At 40.9% G+C, this 9,676-nt stretch overlaps 1 protein-coding gene across 1 annotated transcript in view; it reads left to right on the top strand.

Annotated features, from left to right (window-relative positions):
• Window positions 1–9,676, top strand: part of MRPS9 (mitochondrial ribosomal protein S9) — a 45,754-nt gene that overhangs the window by 34,882 nt on the left and 1,196 nt on the right. Inside the window, exons 7-10 of the mRNA XM_025210507.1 lie at window positions 2,315–2,390; window positions 4,609–4,777; window positions 7,553–7,661; window positions 8,620–8,789. Of these exons, the coding sequence (XP_025066292.1) occupies window positions 2,315–2,390; window positions 4,609–4,777; window positions 7,553–7,661; window positions 8,620–8,789 (524 nt within the window). The remainder of the gene's footprint in view (window positions 1–2,314; window positions 2,391–4,608; window positions 4,778–7,552; window positions 7,662–8,619; window positions 8,790–9,676) is intronic.

Raw genomic sequence — 9,676 nt, forward strand, 5'->3', positions numbered from 1 at the left:
CTGCTGTTTTTCTATTACAGCCATTAGATTTTGGAGGGTGGGGGTAGTTTCAATGAAGGTTGCATAGCTTCCTATACTTCCAGAGGGGTTATTTCTTATCCAGTGCCTATTGCTTTGTTTCTTGCTTGGTAGTGGGGACATATACTAATGCAAGATAATTGTCTTACGCAGTGATACCCAGTTTTTTCTTTTGTTTTCTCCTAGTTGATTGACGTTCATGCTCCTTTATGATTCAAGTTAGTCCCCTGGAGTGTGGAGTTATTCATCATAGTTTTCTAGGAGATACCCTTTAGTTTGAACAGACAAGGGGAGAATTGAGCTGGAGTTCATAGTGGATGCTGTTGAAAAATAATCTTATATGACATGACTCCTTCCCAAGCTCAGCCAATTGATTTACTTGTGAAAACAAATAACTGGTGGTCAGAATTGAAGATACTTCATCTTTTTCACGCACTTAAAATTCCAAAAAGGTTGAAGAAATTATTCTCACATGTTCCAAAAGCACATATACCTTTCCCACTGGCATAAGCATGGATAGTTGAACTGTGAACAAAATTTCTAGGAAAAAAATCCTATGAGTGCATAGAAAATAGTAACTATTATGCAAATATTTAGGCAAATGTTACTGCAGGGTTAGGCTCTGAACCTGCAATGATTTAAGTAAATACAAAGATTTTTACAAATGGAAAATCCCAGTGACTCCATTGTAAATTTAAATAGATGTGTGTCTGTCAAGAAAAAGGTCAGGCCCTTAGCTTCCTGTGAAAATGGCATTGTTGCAAGGAAGAGGTCATTTAGTCCCTAATTCATGAAAGCACTTTAACCACAGTACTTAAGGTACTTGCTTAAATAGTCTTAAGTGTAGGGATGCTTTTATGATTTGTGGCCTTAAGTATGCCACTAAAAATATTCATTAACCTCAATTGTTTCTAACAAACCTAGATAAGTAAGAAAATAGAGTTGTCTCCTTAGCTCACTTGTAATCTTATTGCCATGTATGTAATATACAGTTTCGTCAGTCAGTATTTTTATTCTGATGCAGTAGCATTTCTTTGGGACAGCACTTTTGAATTTCCTTTTACTAGAAATTTTTGGCCCTGAGGTCATTTCCACGCTGGACTGTTTTCTTTAAAATGTTTACTGCTGCCACTGGTGCATCTCCTCCACTGGCAGCAACCATGAGAGAGCTGGCCCCAGCATGAGGCAGCAACCGTGAGAGAGTCCGGCCCCAGCATGTTATCTAACCTTGCTCAGAGCAGGTGTAAAGTGCCAACAGCTATCTCTACTCCTGTATTCCCTGTCCAATCATAACTACCATGGGTAGAGTTGCATGAGTGAAAGCAGGCATAGACAGGGAAAAATCTAGTGAAACCAAATCTGTATTTGTGTTTGAAACTGTTTAAATACATTTTTTCCCTTTCAATTTTGTTTTGATTTGCTAAAATCCTGTGCACCAAGTTTCAGCCAACAGAAAGTTTTTATGACTGGGTTATACACCTGTGGCAGATTAGCTCATCTTGGAACTGCTGAGTGATCTTTAATAACAATAATGCAGTGATTCTCAACAGTGTACAGTGCTGGTGCTACTGCTGCCATGGCCACGTAAAAGTGCCCTGCGCATCTGGTGTACAGCCAGACAGGGAAGGGCTACAGCAGTCAGGAGAGCCAGCTTGTTCCTGGTTCACAGCCTTTCCTGGTTTCCTGGTTCAGTTCCCCCATACTTCCTCCCAGACATATGTAGGGCAAGTTCCAGCTGCCCCACGTGCTTCTGTTTCTGGAAGGTGTCAGGCAGGGTTGGACTGTGAAGCTCTCCAGCCTACTGTAGCCTTATCAGAGAACCCTAACAAGGCAGGAGACCATGTATTTGCTGGAGCCTGTCCTGCCTGGCAGTGCAACACGCGTGGAGCACTTTTACATGGCACCAGTACCCATTTGAGAATCACTGACATAAACTGAGGCTGCATAATGGTGGTTCTCAACTGGGAGTGCTGCCAAACTCAAAAAGCTGGGGAGGAGTGCACTGACTCTTAGAAAGTTAAGAATCATTATAGTAATGAGTGACACTTTAGTAAAATTGATAATTAACTTTCGATAGAGTGAATTCAGTAGGTGTAGTTACTGTTCTATTCAGAACAAAGATCTTTTTTAAAGCTGACTTAAACCTTGTGATATTTACTGTGTGAATATAGTTGTATTTTGTTTGGTAGTAGAAAATATATTTTAGAACCAAGCCTGACGGTATGTGTGGTCCTTTGTGATATAATTCTAATTGCATGGTTAATTAAAAAGAGAATATATGTGATATTTTAAACAGAAAACTGATTGGCAGCAGATGGCTGATTAAGAAGGAATTGGAAGAAATGTTATTAGAAAAACTGTCAGATCAAGATGTGAGTAATTAATCTTTTTAATTTAAGGGAACCTGTATCTTAAGAATACAGACTCTGACTGTATTTAGGATCCTGGAAAAAAACTCCTTTAGGTGCTTCTAAAATGCCTTTTCTATTCCTTTTTCTTTTCTTTTCTTCCTCTCTCAAGGCCCCTTGTTCCTGCATTCCCCTCAATTCAGGTATATACACACAAAGGAAGCATCGATCACTATATCTTACCTCTGTTCTTAACAATGGTCCAAGGGGTCTCATCTAGCCTTTTAAACACACAGCAAATATGGCAAAAGTTTCCTATAATCATTAATGTGGTTCAGTAGCAAGATGAAGACACCTAGGCTTGCCTAAAATGCAGAGCTCTCTTTCCATAACTGTGTTGGCAGGGGAGTGAGGATACCTGGCTTTTAGTCCATATACCTATGCCAGCAAAACAAACAGTGTGGGCACAGCTGGGCTGTCAGAAACCTTCTATTGGCATCGCTGTCATTTGGGGGAGCTTGTCTAACTGATGGCAAAGCTGCGTCTATACCAGGGAGCACTGCTACCATAGTACTGCCATCCTAGCTATGACAGTAGTAGTCCTATAGTGAAGAGGTAAGCCCTAATGTAGAAGTCATTTCTGTGCTATCTAACTCTGCATGGACATTTCTGTGCTATCTAACTGCATGGATCAGGTCTAATTTACACAGTGCTTAAAATCCCAGCAGCATTGAATGGTTCATCTTCAGGGCTCCCATGGTTACAGGTAAAGCTGAATAAAAATGGTCAGGTGGTGGAAGTTTTGCAAAATAATTCCCCATATGTTAGGCAGAGCAGGCCACAATCAGCAGTATTCTACAAATCATCTGAAACTTGGTTTTGAAGAGTTCCACCTCTGTGTTGCTTCTCCAAAAACAAGACCAGGATTTGGTATTACAGCTTGTTTCCACAATTGCATTATAAAAGGTCTTGGACAAATGTAACATTTGAGACATTTCTGAGCAGCAAGTGTACAGACTCACTGCTGGTGAATTGCCTTAGAAATGGCTGAAGCTCTCGAACTAGAGGCATTGAAGCATTTCCTTCTGAAGCACATCTTGGAACTTTCCTTATTTACAGCCTTCTCTGTTTTGAAGGGTTTTTTGTTCTCCCCCCACCTTAAAAGGAAGTTGGAAATGTATGTCATGTTAATTTAGTTTCTCTTCCAAAAAGCTTTGCCACAGAATTATTAGGCTGAGGGAGAACTATGATGCCAAGTTTGAGTGATATCAAAATATGTAGGGCTACTGCTAATTCTCTTGTACAGAAGCAGGCCACTGCATAGGAATATGTAGCAGAAGAAATATATATATTCTTATGCAAGAAATGTGAAGTGGGTAAAAAATTCTGAAAAGCACTTTAATAAAAACTTCATAAGAAGGAAATAAGATATGGTATTGGGGGGTGAGAAAGGAGGGAGGAGGTATCCATTATACACAAACTGTTCCTTTCTGTTCTTTTACCAGGGGTCCAGAACTCCTTCAAATAATATTTTGTAGCAGGACATCACAGCTTTCAGCACAAAGGGGTTAATGCTGAGGTGTTTACTTTCTAATCACATGTTCAAGAACTAGGGAAAAAAGCACACAGTAGCAAAGGATAATTTATTTCAAGAGGTTGCCCTTTAAGTCAAGTATCTCTTGAATTTTTAAATAGCTTGATTGTTCGGTTTTAAAGGAAATCATAAACATTAAAGTAACTCAGCTTGAACAGCCAAAGATATATATATTTCCTGTATGTATTATGAAATATAATAATTTAAGAGGTGCAGTTTAGGAAAATAAAATTATTTCCATTTCAGTGTACATATTGATTTATTTGGAACAAGGTGGAATTCTTTACTTCTCATTCTAATAAATTAATTGTATCTGGATTCAAGGGCCCCTAAATGTTGGCCCCTAAATGTTTTCTTTTAAAACTAAGATGAACTTCATTCTAATACATTAATCCTGTGTTACAAAGAGGTTGGTAATTGTTTGAATTAAAGAATCATTGTTGCCTGAAGAAAGGATTTGATATCTTTAGTCACACAGAAAATGATGCATCTGCATGCTGTTTTTAAAGCAGCATGTAGATGCAAAAATGTCATCTTGTCAAAAACCATCAATAAAAGCAAAGTAGGAAAGATCAAGTATATAAAAATAGAAGGTTTTAGCAAATGCAATTACACTCGCATCTCTTAATGAATTTTTATTGTCTGCAGTATTCACTATGTATTCGGCTACTAGAAAGATTAGTGGCATTACCATGTAGTGGCAATGAAGAAGAGTATGTGCTGAAGTTTCGCAGAGGCCAGGCTCTACAGTTACAAGGATTCATGAATAAGCCCCTGCAGTATGATGAACAAGGAGTGGCTTTCAGCACTGGGGAAGGTAATAGTTTGGATGGTTGGAGTGGACAATTCCTCCCATCAACACCTGAGAAATTACAATTATTTTCTTTTGTAATGCCAATGCTTCGCAGAGTGTCACTGCATTCCTTGTTTGTTTTTATGTACTTATATTGATATTGAACAGCCAGGGGTCAATTTTGGATGGTGTGGTAATGAAATGGAAACGTATGTCTATCCGTACATTATATAATTGACATGCATGTATTTATTTGTATTGCCATCATGCCTAGTAGCTTCAGCCAAGGAGGAAGGATCCTGTTGTGTTAGGTCAGGGGTGAGAAATTATTTGGGCCCAGGACCATATAGGAAGTTTTGATGAGTTGCCAAGGGCAGGTGGGGAGCAGCGTTTGAGAGCAGGACAGGCCAGCGAGGCCGGGATCACAAGGCAGGTTTGCAGGGTGTGACAGCATGGGATCAGGGCCTGGGGCACAGCCATGATCTGCTCCCTGCATGTCCCTGCACTATGGGGTGGTGGGGCATGTGCACAAGGGTATGTATGGGAGCTGCCTGGGCACTAGGTCCTGGGAACTGGTCCAGGAGTGAGGGGAGCTGTAGAGGGCACATGCAGCAGAGTTTACCCAGGCAGTGCGATTCATGGCTGCCCCTGTGGCGTTCTTCATGGGGCCAAGCCCTGCCTCCTCACACCCAAGGTATTCCACACCATGCTCCAGCCAGCATGCACAACTTACCGGCAGGGCTGTACCTGATGTGGCTGTAAGCTCCTGGGTGCTGCATAGCTCCCCTTGCCTCCAGCAACAGCTCCTCCTCCTGCTCCTGCTGTGCCGCTCCAGGCGGGGAAGAAGCTTCAGCTGGGTGGCTCCTGCCCAAGCATATGGGGCTCTGTCTCCAGCTCTTGGCTGCATTCTGCCCATTCGGCTGCCCGTTTCTGGGCAGGAACAGGTGGGGCTTGGCCCCATACGGAGTGCTGCGGGGGCAGCCACAGGCCAGATCCAAGTCAGTTGGTGGGGGCCCCCCCCCCCCCCCCCACAGGCCAGATCCAATCAGTTGGAAGGCAGAATCTGGCCCATGGGCCATATTTTTCCCACCCTTATGATGGGTATTGTAGAAACACAGAACAAGAAGACTTTCTTTGTCCCTCAAGAGCTTACAATCTAAATACAAGCTGAGAAATATAAGACTGATGGATACGGATTGGGGTTTGCAAGGAAGCATGGAGATGTATTTGCAAGATCAGGCACTAGTATGCTCAGACCGGTGCCTAACAGGCAGGCATCAAAAGGAGTCCTAGGGAGGGATAAGGAGGATAGTGAGAGCCTCTTGAATATTTAGAACAGGATGGAGAAAAGCACAAAGATGCTAGTCTGTAAACGTAAGTGGGAAGAGTAATCTGACATCATGGGTCAAATGAAAGCAGGAGTCAGTTTCTCCATACTGATGGGCTAGGAAAAGCAGTCTTTGTTGCAGCAATTATGGATGGTTGTTATTGGTTATTTTCATTTCCCAGAGGCAGAGAAAAAAGTGTTACGGTATTAAAGATGGGATATGTTGAGAGCCTGGAATAGAGCTGTAGTTTTCTAGATAGGCAGAAGGGCTCAGAATTAGTCGGGTGGTAAGGACCTAGAGAGAGGTACCAGTCAAAGTGCATAGCGTACAGGCTTTGAGTGATGGGCAGGCTGGTAATGTTGTCCCTAATCGTCAAAAAGTGGGGGTGGCATAGAAGAACTGAGGGTTAAGATTTAGAGCTCTTTCTTAGCCATGTTTGGCTGGTGGGGACACAACTAGTCAGCCACAAAGAGATGTCAACATGACAGGCCAAGATTTGATCCATAATGGGCTACAACAGTGCCTTCAGAATAAATCAGTAAATCATCAGTTGTTGGAATCAGTAGATACTCATTCTGCAGTACTTTGGAAAAGGCATTATATAGTTAGTTGTCATAAGTTCAATTACTACTTCTCTCCCCCTGCCTTTTAAGTAAATAAAAGCACAAACTCATTTTGTGACTTTTATTTTCAAAATTCAGTCATTAAACAAACTGTTTTTCATATTACAGGAGCTCAGAATCGCAAATGGCACTTGCTTTTGGAATGAGAATTTGTCATATTTTAGCTTGCAAACAGTGTTTTTACAGAGAGATAAAACTCTGTAGATAAGTTTATGATGAAACCTTGCCAAATGAAGAGAGAAAATTGTAGTGGCATTGTTCCTATCAGTATAATTAAACATTTTCACCCAGCTATATGAGTATTCTTTATTAACCTGTCTCACTATTTACATTTTTAAACAATGTGTTTTCATAATTTGTTACAAAATTCTCTTCTTACAATCAAATTTATGTGGGATGGCTTAAATGCATCAGAAGATTTAGTGAAATAACATGAGAAACTAAAGGTGTCTTGGTTTTTCTTTAATTCCCCAAAATTGTTACCCATCTTCTAAAGTAGAACTGATCAATTATATTGATAATTTAATCTTTTTTCTTATATCCATTTTGTTGCCAATGGAAATGTTGTGTTCATATATTGTGTTCAATGTAATAGCATGTGGTCTATTGCTTTTATTTTCCTGAGGAAGGGTATATGGTCCCCAAAATCTTGTCTACCAATTTTACAGATGGTCCAGTAAAATATATCACCCATAAATATCCTGGCCTTGTTCATGTTCACCCCCCTTTTTACCTTCACAAAGAAAGTAGGGTGTGCTATTTGGAAACCTAAGGTCTTGCCTTTGTTCTTCAATATGTCAAATGCAAAAGTAATGAAACCTTTATAATGTGTTTTTCTTTGTTCTAAGGTAAAAGGAAGACTGCAAGAGCAACTGCAATCGTTTATGACAGTGGGAGTGGAAAGATTACAGTGAATGGAGTACATTATGCACATTACTTTCCTATTCTGCAGGACAGGTGAGGACACTATGTGGTCTCTGCTTAGTGTTAACATCATAAACGGAAATTGGAAAAGGACCCTGTCTTCAGTAGAGCATTTCGAGTATACAAAGAATACATTCTTTTTTAAATTTAACTTCTTTCTTGCATGTTGGCATGTATCCTTAGCTATTAATGTCTTTTGTTTCCATACAGTTAACTGGTTTTTGAAGACTTGCCTTTTTTTGCTTTTTTCCACACAGCCATGAAAACTAGAGATTAAGAACTGTGACAGCAAAGCTTATCTCCGTGTTTGTCATTTGTTTTTATCTTTCTAGGAGAGATGCTAAGCACAAAATGACAGACCGTTAGGGTAGCATAGTTGGGGGATCTTCCCATCACAGAGAAGCATTTGCATTTACTAGGCTCTTACTGAAATTCACCTGCTTTATGAGGTGTAGTGATAGTGGTCATGCACTCTTACTCCACCATACTTGAGTATAGCACCAACAATGCAAGATGCTTTATCTGAAATTTCAGGCTATACATTGTATTATACCATTTCAGATAATTCTGAGGATTTCTGAAAATAATTGTTTCTTAAATCAAGCCAGCATGCATTTAGTTTATTCCACTTGCTTGCTGTACAGTACAAATACCTTGTATGGCCAAGAAGCTAATTGCTTAATAGTTATTTCAGATTGGGTTTAATATATTGGCAGAGGAATGTGGGGAGGCTTGCATTGCTTTGGGCTACATATATCTGGTCATTAAGGCCCAGAACACAAAAGATAATTAAGGCCTTAATTCCATTTTGGTGTCTGACTTAGCTTTGAAATGACTGGGAAGATTTATGGATCTGGGCATATATGCCTCGGGTATTAGGGGAAGGGGTGGGGGAAGGGAAGGGGCATGGGAGGCAGATTTTATAATATTTAAAATTTATAATTTTTTAAGGAAATGTACATACTGTAGTACTTTTGTTTGTTTGTTCCAGAGAGCAATTAATGTTCCCAGCCCAGTTCCTTGATAGACTTGGAAAACATGATATACTCTGTACGGTCTCTGGTGGAGGGAGGTCCTCACAGGCTGGAGCAATACGTTTAGCTATTGCAAGAGCCTTAAGTAGTTTTGCCACTAAACATGAAGTGGAATGTATGAGACAAGGTATGATATTAAGTAAGAAGGAAGGCATTGTGCTATCAGTAGTATGTGTGTAATAATTACTGGTAAAGTTTTCAACTGTTGGAGATTAAAAGGAATTATAAGCCTCACGTGTTTGAAATACCTGGCTTTTAATGAAATCACATGCACAAGTATATGCAGGACTCAGGCTTCAGTTGTATATAGTTTTAAATTTTTTCTTATTTTTTTTTTAATCATTTCAAATGTCATAACTAGATTTTGTTTTTCAAGTAGACCCTGCAACTGTTCTTGACCTGCGGGCTGTAGGTTGAACACCACTGTATTTCAGTGGAGTTAAAGCTATTTATGTGGGGTTATGTTCCCTCAAAATATTCCTAATTATATTTTTTCTATGTTGACAAGCATTGCTTACAGTGGATTGTAAGCATCCTATCCATTGTTCCTACCCATTTTCATTTGATTTCAGTGAAATGTCAAAGTGAGAAAAAAGTAGGGGTGCACCAATAGAGATTTTTTGGGCCGATACTGACGGCTGATTTTTAAGGAGCCATATTGGCCAATACTGCTCCGATTGCCAATATGCAGCCTGGCCAGCATCCAGCTGGAAAGTCTGTTGTGGGGGAAGGGATGGTGGCGGGGGGCAGACTGAGGTCCCCATGTAGAGGGAGAGAGCGGGGCTGGGGCAGGGCACGGGATGGAGCCGCAAGTGGCTTGTCCAGAGGGGCATGGGGGGTGGCTCCCACCACTGCACACCACCTGGGAGAGCATGGAGGTGCAGGGGGTGCCCCCTGATCTGTGCATGGGGGGGTTGGGCTGCTGCTGCAGGCTGGGGCCAACTTTGGGCTCTTCCCAGCAGGGGGCTGGGCCAGGGCTGCAGCCACCCCAAAATTCTCCATAGCTCCCACCCT

Source organism: Alligator sinensis, unplaced genomic scaffold (genome assembly GCF_000455745.1).
Source record: "Alligator sinensis unplaced genomic scaffold, ASM45574v1 scaffold335_1, whole genome shotgun sequence".
NCBI classification, from domain to species: domain Eukaryota; kingdom Metazoa; phylum Chordata; order Crocodylia; family Alligatoridae; genus Alligator; species Alligator sinensis.